This window comes from Hemiscyllium ocellatum, chromosome 11 (assembly GCF_020745735.1).
Source record: "Hemiscyllium ocellatum isolate sHemOce1 chromosome 11, sHemOce1.pat.X.cur, whole genome shotgun sequence".
In the NCBI taxonomy this organism is placed as follows: Eukaryota; Metazoa; Chordata; class Chondrichthyes; order Orectolobiformes; family Hemiscylliidae; genus Hemiscyllium; species Hemiscyllium ocellatum.
Genome location: NC_083411.1, coordinates 92,559,258 through 92,581,792, shown reverse-complemented (window position 1 = coordinate 92,581,792; position 22,535 = coordinate 92,559,258). Strand labels below are relative to the sequence as shown.

General features: G+C 43.0%; 1 protein-coding gene across 1 annotated transcript; it reads right to left on the bottom strand.

The window, feature by feature from the left end:
* Positions 1-7,209: 7,209 nt before the first annotated feature.
* LOC132820252 (mid1-interacting protein 1-B-like) lies at positions 7,210-7,717 on the bottom strand. Its single transcript, XM_060832259.1, has one exon. It carries the CDS (start codon positions 7,715-7,717, stop codon positions 7,292-7,294), a length of 426 nt encoding a protein of 141 aa, XP_060688242.1. The 3' UTR covers positions 7,210-7,291.
* Positions 7,718-22,535: the final 14,818 nt, after the last annotated feature.

Below are 22,535 nucleotides of genomic sequence, written 5' to 3'. Positions count from 1 at the left end.
TAATTCATCTCATTTCTGCCAAGTCAAAGGGCATCCGTGTGGGTCCCAGTGATGCCTGCCTCTTTATGGGGCATCTGGAACAATCCTTGGTCCAGTCCTACACCAACCCCCTCCCACAACTCTTTGTTCAGTACATTGACAATTGTTTTGGTGCTGCTTCATGCTCCCATGGAGACCTTGAAAACTTTATTCACTTTGCCTCCAATTTCCAACCCTGTGTAATTCTCACATCATTAATTTCAAACACTTCCCTTCCTTTCCTTGACCTCTCTGTCTCCATTACAAAGTCACTGACCCCCGTAGCTACCTTCACTACAGCTCGTCACACCCCACGTCCTGCAAGAATTCCATCCCATTCTCTAAGTTCCTTCATCTATGTCATATCTCTTCGGATGATGCTGACATCGCTTGCTTCTTCCATATCCATGTTTTCCCTCCCACTGTGGTTGACAGGGCCCTCAACTACAGCTGACCAATCACCCGCATTTCCATCCTTGCTACTTTCCATTACTCACAATAGTGTGATTGTGTTCCCCTTGTCCTCACTTTTCATCCCCCTCCCTCCCCTTGTCTGCAGTTTGCAGGAATTGTTCCCTCTGGGACACCCTCGCCCATTCCTCGACCACTAACATCATCACCCCCCACCCCCCCAACCCCTGCTCCCCACAGCACCCTCCCATACAACCATAGAAGGTGCAACACCCGCCCCTCACCTCCTCCCTGCTCACCATCCAAGGGCCTAAACAGCCTTTTACAGGTGAAGCAGCATTTCACCTGTATCTCCTCCAATGTGCTATATTTGCTGCACCCAAGGTGGCCTATTCTGCATTGGAGAAACCAGACACAGACTAGGTGTCCACTTTGCAGAACACCTCCAGTCAGTGCGCAAGCAATGCCCTGACCCTCCTGTAGCCAGTTATTTTAACAGAGCATTCTGATCACATGCCCATTTATCTGTTCTCAACATGCTGCAGTGTATCAGTGAATCACAGCGCAAACTGGTCAAACAACATCTCATCTTCAGACTAGACACTTTACAGCCTTCTGGACTTAATATTGAGTTCAACACCTTCAAATTGTAACCAACTCCCATTTCTTCCTTTTCTTTTAGCTTTACTTGTTACATTCTCTGTTTAATGTCCTCTCTCCCCTCTCCAATCCCCCATGGGACTGACTGTTTTTTCCAGTCTGGCAGGTAGACACACAGTTGTTCTACCACTCTCACATTCTGATCACTTAATCTGAACTATCAACATCTGTTCTCCACTAACACCCTACACCCACCACGACCACGCCCCTCAAGTATAGCATAAGTGCTGTCCCCTCCACACTTCACTTCAGCTCTGATGACTAGTCATCGCAACTTGAAATATTAGCTTGCTCTCTCTGCATGGATACTATCTGAACTGTTGTGATCTCCAACATTTGTTGTTGTTAGCTGTGAATTTAAAGTGGTCAAAGGGTGGTTGGATCTTTATGTTGTAATGTTATGATGGGTGCAGTATGAGTTTCTACACCAGACCATAGTGTGCAAACTATGAAGCTGGTAAAAAGTCAATATTCAATACTTATAAGCTGATCCCTGAAGCTTATCAATTAAAAGTTGCAAGAAACTTAACCTGACATTTGTAGAATTTGTGATTATCTACCTTTTCTAAATCTCTCATGATTTCATAGACCTCAGTCTTCTTTGCTTCAGAGCAAAACGTCCCAGAGGTCTCCAACCTCTACTTATAACTCAAATCTTCCAGCCCAGGTTACATCCTAGTAAATCTTTTCTGCACTCATTCTGGGGGTGGGGTACTGGCAGGTTTTGCATCTTTTACGATTGCAGTGGATGGTACCTGGAGAGTGGTGCGAACCAAAGACTGGCAAAGGGAGAAGTACTTGCAGAAAGCAGAGAGGGGTGGGAAGGGGAAGATGTTCTTGATGGTGGGGTCTAATTGGAGTTGGTGGAAGTGCTTAAGCATGATATATTGGTTTCAGAGACTGAGGGGTGGTAGACTTGGGCAGCACAGTGGCTCAGTGTTTAACACTGCTACTTCACAGTGCTAGGGACCCGGGTTCAATTCCTGTCTCGGGCAACTGTCTGTATGGAGTTTGCACATTCTCCCCGTGTCTGCCTTGGTTATCCTCCGGGTGCTCCAGTTTCCTCCCACAATCACAAAGATGAGCAGGTTAGGTGAATTGGCCATGCTAAATTGCCCGTAGTGTTAGGTGCATGAGTCAGGGGTGAATGTAGGGGAATGGGTCTGGGTGGGTTGCTCTTCAGAGGCTCGGAGTGGACTTGTTGGACTGAAGGGCCTGTTTCCACATTGTAGGGAATATAATCTAATCTAACCATAAGGACAAGGGGGAATTCTGTCATTAATGCATTTGGTGGGGGGAGATTTAGAGCAGTGGAACAGGAAGTAGAAGTGGTGCATTTGCAGACTGGATGACAGTGGGGGGAAAAAAAGCACATTGTTTGAAATAGGTGGATATCTGGGATGCTTGGGAATGGAATGTCTCCATGTTGAGCTGATACGGTGGAGGCAGAGGAATTGGGAGAATGGAATGGAGTTCTTGTAAGATACTGGGCGGGAGGAAGTGTAGTCCAGGTAGTCATGGGAGTCTGTGAGTTTATATTAAACATCCACCTGGACACTATTGCTGGAGATAGAAATGGAGAGGTCAAGACAGGGGAGCGAGTGTCTAAGAAAGACCAAGTGAATTTGAGGATGCGGTGGAAGTTGTAGGCCAAGTCGACGAACTGCTCCAGTCCAGCCTGAGTGCAGGATGCTGCACTGATACAGAAGAGTTGGGGTAGAGTGCCTGTGCAGGAACCGACAAAGAGGCAGGCGTAGCTAGGGCCCATCCGAATGCCCAAGGCCACCCACTGGATTTGAAGGAAATGGGAAGAGTAAAAGGAAAAGTTATTGAGGGTAAGGACCTGTTTGGCGAGGCGGAGGAGGGTATTGGTGGAGGGGGACTGGATGGGCTGTTGTCGAGGAAGACGCTAAGGGCCTGCAGTCCTCGTGGGGTCTGGATGTGTGTAAGGACTGAACATCCATTGTGAAGATAAAGCGTTGGGGGCTGGGAAACTGTGTTGGCAGAGTCCGAGGCGCATTGGAGGAGACATCCAGAGCGGAGATGGAGGTTGCGGTTGAGTACTTGGGATCCCGGTAGGTGGCTGTGAACGCTCGGATACTAATCATCTGAACTCATCTCTTCTGATCTCGACCCCATCCTCTCCCCCTTAGTCCAGAAACTTCCCACCTAATTCCACAACAATTCAATGCCCTCCACCTCTTCAGTAACTTCCAGTTCCCTGTGAGTTGTATCTGTAATGTTGACTTATTCAAGTAGAAGGGGAAATATGCTAGACATATTGGTACTGTGTGTATTGGCACTACAGTTTTAACCAGTTTATTGGATCAGTTTGTGGGTCAGGAGTGCTTGACAAATAGCAACTTCTTAAGCAAATGCTTTCACTCTTGTATGTGGACAATGCAGGAGTAGCTTGAAGCATACAAGGAGAAAGTGCCCAAGTTTCTCACCTTCATGTGGAGAAGTGACAGAAAATCTCCTGTTAGCTTTTATCGCTCATCATTTCCCCGTAAACCACTGTCTGAAAATTTCCTAATGGAAAGGAAATGGGGAGAAACACCTTCAGAAGCACTTAAAAAGTGAATCATCCACCTGTAAATGAAAGACTGGGAATTAGAGTATCTGCAGCTTTCACAGCAGTATAGTATCAGCAAAGAATCGGAAAGAAATCTGACTGTATGACTCTATCAATCAATCAATGCTCTCTGTGCTCTAAATTCATGCCAGAATGTATTTCGGTAATTTTTCCCCTCTGTACCTAGGTCTTGACTTTTTCTGTGTTTGGCTGTAAGTACATGAGAATTTTAAGAAAGGGGTATACTTTAAGTTATAGCAATTCATGATTCTTTTTTGCTATTGGTTAAAAACAGTTTGGTTACAATAAATAGTTTGCTGTTACTAAAAATCTTTGTACCAATTATTTTAACCTGCAGGTAGATAAGACAGAGTAAATTGATGATTTCATCAAATTTTGATGCTTGTGATGATTCCAGGAAAAATAGCACTTGATTTCCAGCACACTGCCCCAATGAGTTGTGGCATTGATTTCCCTGTAATAAATCAAAATTTGTAATGAACTGTGCTTGTTCAATTGCCTTGACAAAGGTAAAGCAATATTTTCTCATCTTTAGTCAAAGGTCGAAAAAAAGGTTATCTTTACATGGGTAAATTCCATTGACCAATAGAGCCAAAGAAATATCAGCTCTTAAAACCCTAGATGGACTTTATTAATGTAAAATAAAGTTGATTGGAATGAAAAAGTACTAATAATTTTTCAAAAATTAACCATCAAAGTTATTGAAGGATTATGCAACTGTATCAAACATATTGGTGATTTGTGTTCAGCCAAACCTGGGAGGAACATTGACTGCACTCAAATGAATTATCTGATCAATTATAAAAGGCCAAATTCACCCCAAAACTGCTCACAGGTGAATTTGTCAAAGTAAAAGTAACTCATTTTGGCCATACTGTGGGATAAGACCAAGAATCACCATGAAGAAAAGCAAAAATAAGGTTTCTAATACAAAAGGAGAGATTTCACAGTATATAGGGAGGAGTGGATAGCTTTGAAAGCTCATGCTGAACTTTAGTGTTGTAGTGGTTTCTTAAGTTAGTTTGTTAAAGAAAATAAAGAAAATTTTGTGGCCAATAGAATATCACAGGGCCTTTGACAGCTTAAAAGATGAACTAATTATATCTCTGGCTTTAACAGTTCTGAATAATGTTAAGCCATTTAAACAGGGTGTTGACACTATCAAAGTCAGTATTGGCATGGTTTCATTACAAGATAATAAATGAGGATTGAATGACCAGTCAGATATTTTTCAAAAAAATCGTAAAATTCATGCCAGCTGAAATGTTGATCTGTGGAAAAGGAAACATTAAGTTTGGTATTGACTCTACAATATTATGAAGCCGACAAATCCAATAACTCTGCAGAGATCATAATCCATTCACTTTCTGAACAAGATTTCATACTAAGAATTTGGAATTGCTTTGGTGGAGTTTAATGCAGAAGAAACAATATCAAAATGGTACCGCATCAAGACCAAATATGGAAGAAAACAATAGTTGTGATCAAAATGGATTTGTGTGGAATATGATTGTGTATGGGAAGGTCTTTGATGTAAATATATTGTCACTGTAGAAGTGAAATTTGTATAAGTAAAATAAAAATAGTGATAAGACAATGCTTACTAAACATATTTTTTCAATTCTTTTTCCCATGGAGAAGCAAGAGGAAGGCTTTGTGTGTTTGAGAGATTGGGTTCTGAAGAGGAGCAGGAGCAGGAACAGGAGCAGGAAGAGGAGCAGGAAGAGGAGCAGGAAGAGGAGGAGAGACACGGGAATGACCCCATCCCCCTATCCCAACCTTCCTCTGTCTGTCTATTGGAACCAGTCGCCTTTGTATGTTAATCTGCTCCAGTTACATTACTGCACGATCAACAAAACAGAAACTGGCTGTGCGTGATGTTGAGGTAGACATTTACTCAAAAACCAGTTTGCAAAGTTCCCTTCTTTTGTCAGCAGGAAATCTTTCCAGATCCACATTGCTAGGCACAAGAATACTGAGTGACTAGCCCATTAATAACAAGAGTAAGGTAGAAAACCCAGTGTTGTAATTCTCATTTGCAAGGCTGATGTAACTTTAAATTGGAACAAGGAACAAACAACATTAGATATATTTCCTTGAGCTGGTGCCAAAACACCAGCTTGATTTCCAAAATAGCTGACTCTGAATGCTACATTTACTCTGTGCTACGTTGTCCTGATTGGCTAGAAGGTCACAGGCTACTGTACCAAAACACACTGAAATTTGTGATGGTTAAGATATAGTTCAAGTATAATTACAAATGTCAAAACTTAAATGAACCAACACGATTTGGCAGTGTAATGGAATACAATTGTTGCTTTTTTGCAATGTTAAAAATCACACAACACCAGGTTGTAGTCCAACAGGTTTATTTGGAAGTATTAGCTTTCAGAGTGCTGCTCCTCCATCAGGTAGCTGTGGAACAGGATCATAAGACACAGAATTTATAGCAAAAGATTAGTGTCATGCAAATGAAGCAAGCCATTGAACAAACCTAGATAACAATTAAGTCTGTCATCTTTTATAATGGGTTGCAGGTTTTGAAATTAATATGTAAATTTCAGAACTTCTTTTTTGGGGAAGAGACATTACTTGATGCTTTATGAGTGGTAATATACACCATGTTTATTAATGCAGCTAAAGATAGATTTACAGTAAAAAATAAGCATTTTTAATATGCATGTCCAGTCTTTTGTCTGTATTTTGATTTCAATTAATTGAATGAAGAGCCAATTTGAATAATTAACCACATTAGTTTCTTAATAAATTGAATGTTTCCAGGTATGAAAAGTGTTTTAAAAGTGCTTACTCGTCCCTCTGTATGTAAGATATGAGCACTGTTTTAAGAACCTTCCAGAATGGGTTTGGATATTTGGTGGTTTGTGGAAAATGCAAGTGTAAGACAAACCTCATGTTTAAAGTCCACTAATTAGTGGGTAAGTCCAGTCAACCACATTGAAATCTGGGCATGAAAACAATGGAATCTCATATTCTAACTATTTATGGAGTTTATTTCAGGGCATTTTTGAGATTTTTGTTCAAATCAGCTTTTATAAGTTTACAAATCCAATCAAAGCTGAACAGAAATTTTCCAAGTGATAATGGGTGATCAATACAGGGAAGAGACGTGACCTTATTTAAGCTTGCTTGAACTAATCAATGGAAAAGTACCTGTACAATTGCCAGTGCAAACAGAAGTTGCAATGTGGAATGCAACTGGAGGATAATGGCTTATTAGTTTGCCAGACATTATTGCATCATATGTTGATAATACACAGAAGTTGCTTTATTGGCAATGAGTCCTACTATTACAGGATATTTAATAAATCCTTAAGCTTATCACTTAAAACAAAAATAACATCCTGTTCTATCACAGGAAACACACCTTATAGTCCAAGTTGTGCCTTTAAATCCAAGTTCAGAAAAAGTATAGTTTTGGTCTTAAATCATTTTGTAGGAAAGGTAGGTCAGAGGGTTTCTAAACTGTAAACACTGAGAGTTAATTGATTTAAATAATGAGCAGGAATCACAAAGTCAGATTAAAGACACTAAGACAGCAATTTCAATTTTCATTCCATGTTATCTATAATCAGTAAAGTATACCTTTTATCTCCCCAAGTCATAAGTTTCCAGTTCCTTTGTATACCTGTTGGTTACACGATTAGCTTGCTGTGTAAGCTTGGATAGGACATTGTAAAGTCCATCTAAATGGTGATGAAATTGTCTTTGAAGTTCTCCACAATCATCACCTTCTTCTCTGGCTTTTATGGACTCTAGATCAGATTTTACTTGTTCATCCTGAATACCCCACTCAATGTGATTTCTGATAGACTTCAGGAGCAGGTAGTTATCATACATGTCTTTCTGTTCAGAAACACTGCTTTTCATGTGATTATCTCCATCTTCCACTGGGAGATCCCGGAGTAAACTTGGGAGCATGATAGTTCCACTCATGACGGTGACAGATGTGAGAAATCTGTTTATAGCACTGACCAAAGGAAGGCGTTTGTTCTTGAAGTCTGGAACCTGCATCATTTGACACAGCTTGGAATAAATAAACTAAAAAAGAAAGAAACAAACAGGGGTCATTGAAGAAATGTGGGAAACGAATGGAAGTGGGAAATATAATTCTGAGAGAACAATACTTTAGTAGAGGATAATAAAAATAATTAGTCAGAATTTCAGGAAAAGCAGGCAGATAATGTCTAAACTTAAAAAGCAGGTATTCAATCATAAGCAATCAAACATTCTGCGATCAGAGTTTTAAGTATAAATCAAAAATATACAAACCTAATCTCCTTTAAAATGTTAAACTGATCAACAACATGTCATAAAATCCCACTCCAGCTAAACCAGGAAGAAAATATATTTAGTAACAAAGTTAGTCAACCTCAGCTCCAGACGACTGTTTCTCTCTGCAAGCTTTGCTCAGTGTGCAGTACTTTTCCAGAGCAATGGGTTCAACACACTGTGTCCTTGGTCGCTCTCTAGATTGATAAAGTATGTTTAGTCATCTCACCGATGAGTGACACCTTCACTAGTTAAGAATAGGCCAACAAGAACTGAGAATGCAGAAATGTATATTTACTTACATCAATGTATCATTTCTGATAGGAGAAGTGGGACAGTGGGCTGCTAGAAAATGACACTGGAGAGATAGTAGTGAGGAACAAGGAAATGGCTGAGGAACTGAATAATTACTTCACATCAGTCTTCACAGTGGAAGACATGAGTAATAGCCCAAAACTTCAAGAGAGTGAGGGGGCAAAGCTGAGTATGGTGGCCATTACCAATGAGAAAGTGCTTGAAAAACTGAATGGCCTGAAAGTGGGTAAATCTGGACAAAATGGACTACATGCGAGAGTTCTAAGGGATCTTAGCGGTGATCTTTCAGGAATCGCTACAATCAGGGAGGGTGCTGGCGACTGGAAAATTGCTAACATGACACCGCTGTTTAAAAAGGGAGTAAGGCAAAAGACTGAAAATTACAGAATGATTAGCCTAACTTCAGTTGTGAGTAAGATCCTGGAATCCATTGTGAGGGATGAGGTTTCTGAATGCTTGAAAGTGTATGGTAAAATAGGTCAAAGTCAGCATAGTTTCATCAAGGGAAGGTCAGGCCTAAGAAATCTTCTCTAAGCCTTTGAGATAACTTGATTGAGTGCTTTGAAGAAGTAATAAAGACGATTGATGAGGGCAGAGTATGGACTTCAGTAGGGCGTTCGTCAAAGTTCCTCATGGGAGACTGATTAGCAAGGTTAGATCTCACGGAATACACGGAGAACTATCCATTTGGATACAGAACTGGCTCAAAGGTAGAAGACAGAGGGTGGTGGTGGAGGGTTGCTTTTCATACTGGAGGTCTGTGACCAGTGGAGTGCCATAAGGATCGGTGCTGGGTTCACTACTTTTTGCTATTTATATAAATGATTTGGATCCTCCAACCCTGGCAACATCCTTGTAAATCTTTTCTGAACCCTTTCAAGTTTCACAACATCTTTCTAATAGGAAGGAGACCAGAATTGCATGCAATATTCCAACAGTGGCCTAACCAATGTCCTGTACAGCTGCAACATGACATCCCAACTCCTGTACTCAATACTCTGACCAGTAAAGGAAAGCATACCAAATGCCTTCTTCACTATCCTATCTACCTGCGACTCCACTTTCAGGGAGCTATGAACTTGTATGCCGAGGTCTCTTTGTTCAGCAACACTCCCTAGGACCTTACCATTAAGTAAAATCGATGTTTCGGGCAAAAGCCCTTCATCAGGAATACAAGCCGAGAGCCTGAAGCGTGGAGAGATAAATGAGAGGAGGGTGGGGGTGGGGAGAAAGTAGCATAGAGTACAATAGGTGAGTGGATGAGGGGATGAAGGTGATAGGTCAGGGCGGAGGGGGTAGGGTGAAGTGGATAGGTGGAAAAGAAGATAGGCAGGTAGGATAATCATGGGGACAGTGCTGAGCTGGAAGTTGGGAACTGCGGTGAGGAAGTGAGGACTGCAGATGCCTGCTTCGCTTTTCCAGCAACACATTTTTAAACTGCGGTGATGTGGGGGAAGGGGAAATGAGGAAACTGTTGAAATCCACATTGATGCCCTGGGGTTGAAGTGTTCCGGGGCGGAAGGTGAGGCGTTCTTCCTCCAGGTGTTTGGTGGTGAGGGGGTGGCGGTGAAGGAGGCCTAGGACATCCATGTCCTCGGCAGAGTGGGAGGGGGAGTTGAAATGTTGGGCCACAGGGCGGTGTGGTTGATTGGTGCGGGTGTCCCGGAGATGTTCCCTAAAGCACTCTGCTAGGAGGCGTCCAGTCTCCCCAATGTAGAGGAGACCGCATCGGGAGCAACAGATACAATAAATTATATTGATGGATGTGCAGATAAAACTTTGATGGATGTGGAAGGCTCCTTTAGAGCCTTGGATAGAGGTGAGGGAGGAGGTGTGGGCGCAGGTTTTGCAGTTCCTGCAGTGGTAGTGGAAGCTGCCAAGATGGGAGAGTGGGTTGAAGGGGGGGGGGGCGTGGACCTGACCAGGTAGTCACGGAGGGAACGGTCTTTGCAGAAGGCGGAAAGGGGTGGGGAGTGAAATATATCCCTGGTGGTGGGGTCTGTTTGGAGGTGGCGGAAATGTCGGCAGATGATTCAGTTTATGCGAAGGTTTGTAGGGTGGAAGGTGAGCACCAGGGGCGTTCTGTCCTTGTTATGGTTGGAGGGGTGGGGTCTGAGGGCAGAGGTCCGGGTTGTGGACGAGATGCATTGGAGGGCATCTTTAACCACGTGGGAAGGGAAATTGCGGTCTCTAAAGAAGGAGGCCATCTGGTGTGTTCTGTGGTGGAACTGGTCCTCCTGGGAGCAGATACGGCGGAGGCGGAGGAATTGGGAATATGGGATGGCATTTTTGCAGGAAGTGGGGTGGGAAGAGGTGTAATCCAGGTCGCTGTGGGAGTCGGTGGGTTTGTAAAAAATGTCGGTATCAAGTCGGTCGTCATTAATGGAGATGGAGAGGTCTAGGAAGGGGAGAGAGGTGTCAGAGATGGTCCAGGTAAATTTAAGGTCAGGGTGGAATGTGTTGGTGAAGTTGATGAATTGCTCAACCTCCTCGCGGGAGCACGAGGTGGCGCCAATGCAGTCATCAGTGTAGCGGAGGAAGAGGTGGGGAGTGGTGCCAGTGTAATTATGGAAGATCGACTGTTCTATGTAGCCAACAAAGAGACAGACACAGCTGGGGCCCATATGGGTGCCCATGGCTACCCCTTTGGTCTGGAGGAAAAGGAGGATTTGAAGGAGAAATTGTTAAGGGTGAGGACCAGTTCGGCCAAACGAATGAGAGTGTCAGTGGAAGGGTACAGTTGGGGACGTCGGGAGAGGAAGAAACGGAGGGCTTGGAGGCCCTGGTCATAGTGGATGGAGGTGTAGAGGGATTGGATATTCATGGTGAAGATGAGGCATTAGGGTCCAGGGAAAAGGAAATCTTTGAGGAGGTGGAGGGCGTGGGTGGTGTCTGGAATGTATGTGGGGAGTTCCTGGACTAGGGGGGGTAGGACAATGTCGAGGTAGGTAGAGATGAGTTCAGTGGGGCAGGAGCATGCTGAGACAATGGGTCAGCCAGGGTGGTCAGGCTTGTGGATCTTGGGAAGGAGGTAGAACTGGGCAGTGCGGGGTTCCCGGACTATGAGGTTGGAAGCTGTGGGTGGGAGATCTCCTGAGGTGATGAGGTTCTGTATGGTCTGGGAGATGATGATTTGGTGATGGGAGGGTGGGGTCATGGTCGAGGGGGCGGTAGGAAGAGGTGTCCACGAGTTGGCGTTTGGCTTCAGCGGTGTAGAGGTCAGTGCGCCAGACGACCACTGCGCCCCCTTTATCTGCTGGCTTGATGGTGAGGTTGGGATTGGAGCAGAGGGATTGGAGGGCTGCGTGTTGTGAGGGTGAGAGGTTAGAGTGGGGGAGGGGGGTAGACAGGTTGAGGCGGTTAATGTCCCAGCGGCAGTTGGAAATGAAGAAGTCAAGAGCAGGTAATAGACCTGCGTGGGGTGTCCAGGTGGATGCAGTGTGTTGGAGGTGGGTGAAGAGGTCCTTGGAAGGTGGACGGGAGTCCTGATTGTGAAAGTAAGCTCAGAGGCGGAGGCGACGGAAGAAGTGTTCGATGTCACGGCGTGTATTAAATTCATTGATGCGTGGACGGAGGGGGATGAAGGTGAGTCCTTTGCTGAGGACTGATCGTTCGTCCTCAGTGAGGGGGAGGTCTGGAGGGATGGTGAAAACTCGGCAGGGCTGGGAGCTGGGATCTGGTGTGGGTGTGGAGCTGGGAGTGGGGGCAGAGCCTTTAACTGGAGTGGGTGTGGTGGTGGGGGGAATGGGGGTGGAGTTATGAGCAGGGGTGGTGTTCCCCTCAGGGTTCTAGGGGGCGGGGATGGTGACAGTGGGATCTCTGGGGGTTGTGTCAGCAGAATGCAGGTGAGTGGCGTTGCAATGTGGACTTCAACAGTTTCCTCATTTCCCCTTCCCCCACCTCACCGCAGTTCCCAACTTCCAGCTCAGCACTGTCCCCATGATTATCCTACCTGCCTATCTTCTTTTTCACCTATCCAATCCACCCTCCCCCCCCCACCGACCTATCACCTTCATCCCCTCCCCCTCTCACCTATTGTACTCTATGCTACTTTCTCCCCACCCTCACCCTCCTCTCACTTATCTCTCCACGCTTCAGGCTCCCTGTCTGTATTCCTGATGAAGGGCTTTTGCCCAAATCGTCGATTTTACTGCTCCTTCGATACTGCCTGAACTGCTGTGCTCTTCCAGCACTACTAATCCAGAATCTGGTTTCCAGCATCTGCAGTCATTATTTTTACCTTACCATTAAGTGTATAAATCCTGCTAAGATTTGCTTTCCCAAACTGCAGCACCTCACATTTATCTGAATTAAACTCCATCTGCCACTTCTCAGCCCACTGGCCCATCTGGTCCAGATCCTGTTGTAATCTGAGGTAACCCTCTTCGCTGTCGACTACACCTCCAATTTTGGTGACATCTGCAAACTTACTAACTATACTTCTTATGCTCGTATCCAAATCATTTATGTAAATGACAAAAAGTAGAGGACCCAACACCGATCCTTGTGGCACTCCACTGGTCACAAACCTCCAGTCTGAAAAACAACCCTCCACCACCACCCTTTGTCTTCTAGCATTGAGCCAGTTCTATATCCAAATGGCTAGTTCTCCCTGTATTCCATGAGATCTAACTTTGCTAATCAGTCTCCTATGGGGAACCTTGTCGAACGCCTAACTGAAGTCCATTTGGATTACATCTACTGCTCTGCCCTGATCAATCCTATTTGTTACTTCCTCTAAAATCTTAATCAAGTTTATGAGACATGATTTCACACACTATCCCTAATCAGTCCTTGCCTTTCCAAATACATGAATATCCTGTCCCTTAGTATTCCCTCCAACAACTTGCCCACCACCGATGTCAGGCTCACTGGTTTATAGTTCCCTGGCTTGTCCTTACCTTCTTAAACAGTGGCACCACGTTAGCCAACCTCCAGTTTTCCAGGACTTCACCTGTGACTATCGATGATACAAGTATCTCAGCAAGAGGCCCAGCAAACACTTCTCCAGCTTCCCACAGAGTTCTAGGGTACAACTGAGGATGAGGGATCAAATGGAAACATATAGAATATTAAATGCCCTGGACAGAGTGAATGTTGGCAAGACGTTTCCATCGGTAGGAGAGACTGGTAGGATATCGTTAGGACCCAAGGGGACAGTCTGAGAGTAAAGGGAAGACCTTTTAGAATGGAGATAAGGAGAAACCTCTTCAGCCAGAGAGTGGTGAATCTATAGAATCCACCACCACAGAAGGATGTGGAGGCTAGGTCATTGAGATAGATAAGTTCTTGAGTATCAAAGGAATCAAGGATTACATGGAGTAAGCGGGAGAATGGGGTTGAGAAACATTTATCAGCAAGATTGAATGGTGGAGCAGACTTGATGGGCTGAAGAGCCTAATTTCTATTCCTATATCTTATGGTCTTATGTCTGTCTTATTAATAAAACCCATGCATTTTCAAATCTGTGCCAACTTACATTTACTGCAGTTTGACTGGCACCGAAGACCCTGTACCCTGATACATTTTGTGATGTTCTATATGTCAATCAATTTTACATATACAATAGAGCTGGGTTCTGGATGAGTCAGAAATCTTGATGTTTATGAACAACACTAGTTATATGGCTACAATAGTGCACACTTACACATGTGGTTTGGATTCTGTGCTTATTGATGTTACTGTACGATACCACAAGACTGTTACAAAGTACCTATTCCCGTCCTCTGACATTTCCATTACTATTTCTCCAGCTTCATTTTCCAGCAGTCCAATGTCCCCTCTTGCCTGTCTCTTATCTTTTGCAATCTTATTAATAAGGTGACACAATATTACTAGCTAGATAGTTAGTAGACAGCTAGAACACACACCGGATCATCAACGCCACACTCACAGGAATCCGGTTCACGAGAGAGGAAGAAAAGGACAACCAGCTCCCATTCCTGGACGTGATGGTACAAAGAACACCGAACGGAGAATTCACCACGAAGGTATACAGAAAAGCCACACACACAGACCAAGTCCTGAACTATGAAAGCAACCACCTCAACACACACAAACGAAGTTGCATCAGGACATTATTCAAAAGGGCCACAACACACTGCAGCACACCTGAACTACAAAAAGAGGAAGAAGAACACCTATACAATGTATTCACCAAAAACGGATACCCGCGCAATTTCATTACCAGATGCCTCAGGGAAAGACAACGAAATGAGGACATGCCACAATCCAAAGGATTGGCCACACTCCCATACATCAGGAGCATTTCTGAACTGACAGCCAGACTGCTGCGACCATTAGGACTCATAACAGCACACAAACCAACAGCCACTCTCAGACAACAACTCACCAGGACAAAGGACCCGATACCTAGCAGGAGCAAAACCAACGTAGTGTACAAAATCCCATGCAAGGACTGCACAAAACACTACATAGGACAAACAGGAAGACAGCTACAACCCGCATCCATGAACACCAACTAGCCACGAAACGACACGACCAACTATCCCTAGTAGCCATACAGATGACAAACAACACGAATTCAATTGGGACAACACCACTATTATAGGGCAGGCCAAACAGAGAACTGCCAGGGAATTCCTAGAGGCATGGCACTCATCCACGAATTCTATCAACAGACACATTGAACTAGACCCTATATACCGACCACTGCAGCGGACAGCAACTGACAACCGGAAGCGGCAGATTCAAACCAGTATAAATGCCGGAGGAATCAACACAGAAGCGCTTCACAGGAGGCTCTCAAGCACTGAAGATGTCACCTAGAAAGGGGACGAAACGTTTGCAACAAAAACTCCCAGCTCGGCGAACAGAACCACAACGACTATACTATCATCGATTATAACTACATTTCCATTTTCTACACTTTTTTGAATGGCTCTCTGTACCATGGTACAATTTGCTCTGGTCAATTTGCTCATCCTCCCTACAGCCTGTACTCTCATCCACACAAGGAGCACGAATCTCAAACCAGTTGGACAAGCTCAAGGGCTTGTGGATCTCTCAACTTGTTTTGCTCATAGTTACACCCTCCTGTCCCTGACTTCTGACCAAATTCAAGGTAGTTAATCTAAGGGGTGCAACTGCTTCGTAAACACAGCGTCCACTCAACTCTCCTTCTCCCTGATGTGTCACAAAGTTCAAACCTCACACTCCACAACTCTAGGCTAGTTCCTCAAACAACCAACACTTGTTACAGATGTGGTCACCAAGAACCACAATGAGGTCCACCAGCTCCCTCATTATGCATTTCCTGGCCCTGCATCTCTATTTTATTTACTTAGTTCTTAATTTTCTTTCTTAATTTTTAATTGTGTTGAGAATGCCTTCACATTTATAGTCCAGAGTATCAAAGTGGAACTCCAGAGGAATACCTTGTTCTTTGCAGGGGTTGGGTAATTTGCTCAGCATTAGAGTGGTGCTGGAAAAGCACAGCAGGTCAGGCAGCATCCGAGGAGCAGGAAAATCGATGTTTCGGGCCAAAGCCCTTCATCAGGAATTTGCTCAGCATGTCAGATATAATCACCTTGGTCTCAGGCTTATTATTTTAGTTTAATGTCATACCCTAGTATATCATTGAGTGATGTGATTGCATCAATTGTGGTCTGGTCTGCCACAGTGAATGTGGTTTAAATCACATGAATTGTTACTGTATCTAGATTTACATATATTGGCAGATCTGCCACTGTTTGACCATTGCTATCTCTCAGGTAGAAGATTTCAGGAAGCCAAAATCAACTTATGTATTGGCCCTGCAGTGAGACTGTCTCTTCAAGGTAGTAACATAGAGCATCACTTGCTGAGGTGTATATCCTTCACAATATGCGTGATTTGAGCACTTGTCCATCTGCATTAGCTCCTGTGTCAAGTTTAGTTTTTAATTGTAATGTTCTGCCTTTACTGGCCATATGATGTTAATGATTGTTAAAGATTCTGGCTGTCTCGGACCATTGATGCGTTGTGTGAGGATCACAACCTGTAAAGCTGGGTCATCTTCTGAGATTTGTCTTTGACTTGGTTACCTCCAAATCTCACTGATGTATTTGCATTTGTGCATCTTCTTGACACGTTTCTTGTTATCAGTATTGTAGTGCTGTACCATCTTATTGGTCACCCGTGCTTTGTTCTGAGGTCTGGGTTAGCTTTTGCATCCACATTTCCTGCACATGCCCAATTTCACTTGGCATCAGATATAAAGGAAACCTGGACACCTTTAGGGATAGTCTGACAAACTGCAGCTTTTACAGATTTTTGTTAGTTTGGTGCACATTGCGGCACCTACAACATGTAATTGTTGTTGCTATGGCTTCATACTTTTGTCCATCCTTAAATTTCTTGTCCAAAGGATCCTTCCTAAACATTTAATCAGTGTAGAGATGATCAACAAGCCTGTCTGTAAGTTCCTTTTCAAGCAAGTCACACTCATGCCTTTTGCTGCAGCATCCTCCAACTTAACTGGTCAATAGACTTATGGTGGTGTTGCCTATATGTCTTAAGTTGAAGACTTTAAAGCTTGAAGTTATTTCTTAGCTTCAACTAGTTTTTAAGTACATTCCAAAGTTTTCCAGAATCTTTCTGATCATCAGTGGGCGGCACGGTGGCACAGTGGTTAGCACTGCTGCCTCACAGCGCCTGTAGACCCGGGTTCAATTCCCGACTCAGGCGACTGACTGTGTGGAGTTTGCACGTTCTCCCAGTGTCTGCGTGGGTTTCCTCCGGGTGCTCCGGTTTCCTCCCACAGTCACAAAGATGTGCGGGTCAGGTGAATTGGCCATGCTAAATTGCCCGTAGTGTTAGGTAAGGTGTAAATGTAGGGGTATGGGTGGGTTGCGCTTCGGCGGGTCGGTGTGGACTTGTTGGGCCGAAGGGCCTGTTTCCACACTGTAAGTCTAATCTAATCCGTGGACAGACCAGATGTCTTACTTTCTGCTGATGACAAGCAAGATTTGCAAAGTTCTTTGCTCAGGCAATGTAGGTTTTAATCTGTATAGTTGCATACATTCTCTGAATTGTTGTAAGTCAATAATGGTGTCATTGAATGTTGGTCAATCCATAATGAGCTCTCTGCAAGCCAGATCTGTACCTTGAAACTTTTACAATGTCCATCAGAATATATATCCCTTACTTGTGTCAGAGTAAATTGAAACTGCTGTTTCCCTGGTCTTAGCCCCTTTAAAAGTGTTGTTTCCTTGGTAACACAAGCTTTGCAAATATTGTAATGATGCTGTTACTTTGTAGCAAGTGTGTTCTTGCAGTTTTCTGTAGTGTACCTATATGTATACATATAAATCAAGCTGACCAGTAGTATGCACAGGATTTCAAATGTGGTCTCACCAGTGCTCTGTATATCTGAAGCATAAGCTTCTGACTTTAGTATTCAGTTCCCCTTGTGATTAAAGGATAACATTCAATTAGTTTTCCTAGTTCCTTTCTGTGCTTGTTACTAAATTTTTGTGATTCATGCATGAGACACAGATTCCATTGCTTTTCAGAGCTTTACAATCTCTCATCACTTAGATCATCTGCTTTTTTATTCTTGCCAAAATAGACATCTTCAAATTTCCCACATTAAGCTCCATTTGCCACATCTTTGTCCACAGACATAATCCATCAAGATTTATTTCTAACTTGCTTGTGTCCTCTTCACAAGTTACTTTCCGACTTATCTTTGTGTATACAGCAAACTGCACCTGTCATCCCTTCATTTATATAAATTGTAAATGTTTGTGCTTCCACTAACAATCCCCATTGCACACCACATTACATCTTTCCAATCTAAAGACACACTTGCACCTACTTCTTGCTTCCTGTGAGCCAATCTTCTATCCAAGCCAATATACCACAACCCTCTACACCATAAGCTTTTACCTTCCACCATAATTTTAATACAATAGTCTACCAATTCCCCTTTATTCACAGCACATGTTACCTTCTCAAATAAATCCAATAGACTGGTCATACATAATTTCATTTGACAAAATCATGTTTGCTCTACCTGATTACTTTAAACTTATCAAAGTGCCCTGCTCTAACTTCTTTAATAAAGCTTCTAATATTTTGCATTCTGTAGTTTTTGTCTTCTGTCTGCCTCCTTTTTTGAATAAATGAATTGCTTTCACTATCTTCCAATCTAATAAGTCTTTCCCTGAGTCAAGAGAGTTTTGAAAAATTAAATCCGATGCATCGTTTACCTCATTAGCCACCTCTTTTAATATCCTAGAATGTAGTTCATCAGGATTTGAGCACTTGTCCATCTGCAAATCCAAGTTCCACTTTCTCCTGAATTTCTACTTCCCTTCCATTTACAGATTTATTGCTATTTCTGGGACGTTACTTGTATCCTATGAATTGAAGACTGCTGAAAAATACCTGTTCAATTCATGTGCCATTTCCTTATTTTCCATTCCTAATTATCCTGTCTGATTTTCTATAGGTCCAACAATCACTTTGTTAACTCTTCTCCTTTAGGTTTGAAATGTTAATTTTTAAAACAATTCTAGCTTGCTTTCTCCCATACCCTAACTATTAGCACTTTATTAATATGTTGGATATTCTGTGTTGATTTTATATTCCATCCATCCTTTTGACTTGCCATCTGCCCTTGTATAATTATATGCTTTTTCTTTAAGTTTGATGCTATCTTTAACATTTCTGGTTAGCCACAAGTGGGGAGTTTTTGCTTGGATTTTTTTTTTCTTACTCAATAGAATGCTTCTATTCTATATATTCTGAAATATCCTGTTATATACCTGCTACTGCATTTCTATTAACCTAATCTGCCAATTCACTTTAGCCAGCTCTGTTTTCATTTTCTTGAAATTTCAGTTATTTAAATTTTTGAATATTTTCAGACTCCCTCCTCTCTCCCTCAAACTAAATGTAAAATCCATCATAATATAATTACTGCTACCTAGGGATATCTAGGCCATCATTGCGAATTATCAATTGATCCCATCTCATTGTACAATTCTTGGTCTGGTATAGCTGACTGTGTAGCTAGTTACAACATACGGCATTCTAAGAAACTATCCTGAAAATATTCTTTGAACTCCTCATCTGGGCTACAGTTGCAGATCTGATCTTTCCTGTTGACGTGTAGATTAAAATTTCCCATGATTAATGCTGTGTCTTTCAAACAGGCTCTCATTATTTAGAGTCATAGAGAAGTACAGCATGGAAACAGACCCGTTAGTTCAACTCGTCCATGCCGACCAGATATTCAAACAACTGTAACTAGTTTGGAAATGTCTGCTAAAGGTTAATGACAGAAGCTGACAGCAAGATCTCTGTATCCACATCCAATTCTCAATGGATTGGAGTACTAGGAGTAACGAATTAAGCACTAAAGAACTAAGACAAAATTACTAAACATCAGGCCAAAAGATGTGGTTCAATAGTTTTTAAATAGGGATTGCTTGGATGGTTTTTCGACTTCAAGAGGCTAACTTGGTTGCAAAAAAAATGATAAAGCTCCTTTCATGTTTAACTTAGATAATTCTGCACATTTCCAATATTCAAGTCCTCAGTTTCATCAGCTTTAATTGCAAATAAACAAAAAGACTTGCTTTCATTTGCGAACTCAAGAGAAAATTAACCTTTGCAGGAAACACTTATTATGCCTCTATCTGAAAACACAAAGTCATACAGCAAGGAAATAGATCTTTCAGTCCCTCCAATCCATGCCAACCATGTTTCCAGTCCTACCTGTCTGTGCATGGCCCATATCCCTCCAAACCTTTCCCATTCATGAGTTTATCCAAATGTCTATTAAACATTGAAACTGCACCTGCATCCACCACTTTGTCTGGCAGTTCACAAATGTGTAAACTGAAATTGCCCCTAGTTCTCCTTAAATCTTTCTTCATTCACCTTAAAAATGTGCCCCTTAGTGTTGAACTTCCCCACCCTAGGAAAAGACCTTTGTAATTCACCTTATCTATGCCCTCAATTTTATAAACCTCTAATCCCTACACTCCAGTGAAAAGGTCCCAGTCTTTAATCTATTTTTATCCCTCAAACCCCCATTGCCTGCAACATCCTGGTAATTTTTTACTGAACCCTCTCCAGTTTAATAATATCCTTCCTACAAAGGGGGTGATTGGAACTGCATACAGTACTCTGGGAGGGGCCTCACCAACAACATCCTGTACAACCTCAACATAATAAGAAATAAAATAGAAATTTCAACTCAAATTACAGGCTAGCTACAGTGCAAGAGATCAGTTGACCAATCAAATCTGCCGGTTCCCTGAAGGAACAACTCACCTAGTGCTACTTCCTGTCCGATGGAAAGTCGTACTGAACTCAGAAATGCAGACCTTATCTTTGTTTCTCATCCCTAGATGCTGCCAGGTATGCTGAGATTTCTCTTTTTAAATTTCAAATCTATAGTATTTTGCTGAGTCCTTCCATCAATTTATCACAGACCCTTCTGAAATTCATTGTTGTGCACACAACCTTCCCAGTACAGAGCTTTTCTCTTCTAAGTCACAGATATTTAAACATCTTATTACCTTAGAGAAGCGCGGCCAAAGCTGAATTCTCCCATTCTCACCTGTGCTTCTAAGTGTAAACTACCCGAATTGCAGGGAAATGAATGTCCCAGAAAACCACCTGGGTCCCAGGCAGTTCAGGGTGAAGTTGCTTAAAAATGGTTAGTAGTTTCCTGAAATTAACATCGATTCTGCATGGATTGCATGGACTTTTCAGAAACCGAGGAATATTGTGTGTTGTGAAGGATGGTGTTAGATTGTTGGCAGTTTCAGCTGCTGTCTCACTTCCCAACGTGGCCATTGGAAAAGAGGGTGAGAAAACAATTCCAGGACTGAATATGACAGATATTGCGAATAATACAGCTTTCTTGGCTAAATTGCTGTGTTTTAAATTTGCAAAATAATGCATTTTTCTCTTTCTCGATAACTGCACACTGGCTTAGATAATTTTGTGTGAGATACCTGGTCATTCTGCAAAATGGTCTATACTGAACTTGTCTTTGGGCAAAAAGAGTCAGAGATGTACAGCATGGAAACAGACCCTTCGGTCCAACCTGTCCATGCCGACCAGATATCCCAACCCAATCTAGTCCCACCTGTCAGCAACCGGCCCATATCCCTCCAAGCCCTTCCTATTCATATGCCCATCTAAATGCCTCTTAAATGTTGCAATTGTACCAGCCTCCACAGCATCCTCTGGCAACTCATTCCATACACGTACCACCCTCTGCGTGAAAAGGTTGCCTCTTAGGTCCCCTTAATTAGATTAGATTACTTACAGTGTGGAAACAGGCCCTTCGGCCCAACAAGTCCACACCGACCCGCCAAAGCGCAACCCACCCATACCCCTAACCTAACACTACGGGCAATTTAGCATGGCCAATTCACCTGACCCACACATCTTTGGACTGTGGGAGGAAACCGGAGCACCCGGAGGAAACCCACGCAGACACGGGGAGAATGTGCAAACTCCACACAGTCAGTCGCCTGAGGCGGGAATTGAACCCAGGTCCCTGGCGCTGTGAGGCAGCAGTGCTAACCACTGTGCCACCGTGCTGCCCGTATTTTTAAAGTACATTTTCCCTCTTGAATGGCAGATGGCTCCCGTTTATATCTTTCCCTTCTCACCCTAAACCTATGCCCTCTAGTTCTGAACTCCATGACCCCAGGGAAAAGACTTTGTCTATTTATCCTATCCATGTCCCTCTTAAGTTTGTAAATCTCTATACGGTCACCCTCAGCCTTCGACGCTCCAGGGAAAATAGCCCCAGCCTGTTCAGCCTCTCCTTATAGCTCAAATCCTCCAACATCCTTGTAAATCTTTTCTGAACCCTTTCAAGTTTCACAACGTCTTTCTGATAGGAAGGAGGCCAGAATTGCACACAATATTCCAATAGTGGTCTAACCAATGTCCTGTACAGCCGAAACATGATCTCCCAACTCCTGTGCTCAATACTCTGACCAATAAAAGAAAGCATACCAAATGCCTTCTTCACTATCCTATCTACCTGCGACTCCACTTTCAAAGAACTATGAACCTGCACTCCGAGGTCTTTTTATTCAGCAACACTCCCTAGACCTTACCATTAAGTGTATATCCTGCTAAGATTTGCTTTCCCAAAATGCAGCACCTCACTTTATCTGAATTAAACTCCATCTACCACTTCTTGGCCCATTGGCGCATCTGGTCCAGATCCTGTTGTAATCTGAGGTAACCTTCTTCGTTATCC

Excerpts from the sequence above, each read along its gene's own strand:
- LOC132820252 (XM_060832259.1), bottom strand. The coding sequence starts at position 7,717 with ATGCAGGTTCCAGACTTCAAGAACAAACGCCTTCCTTTGGTCAGTGCT.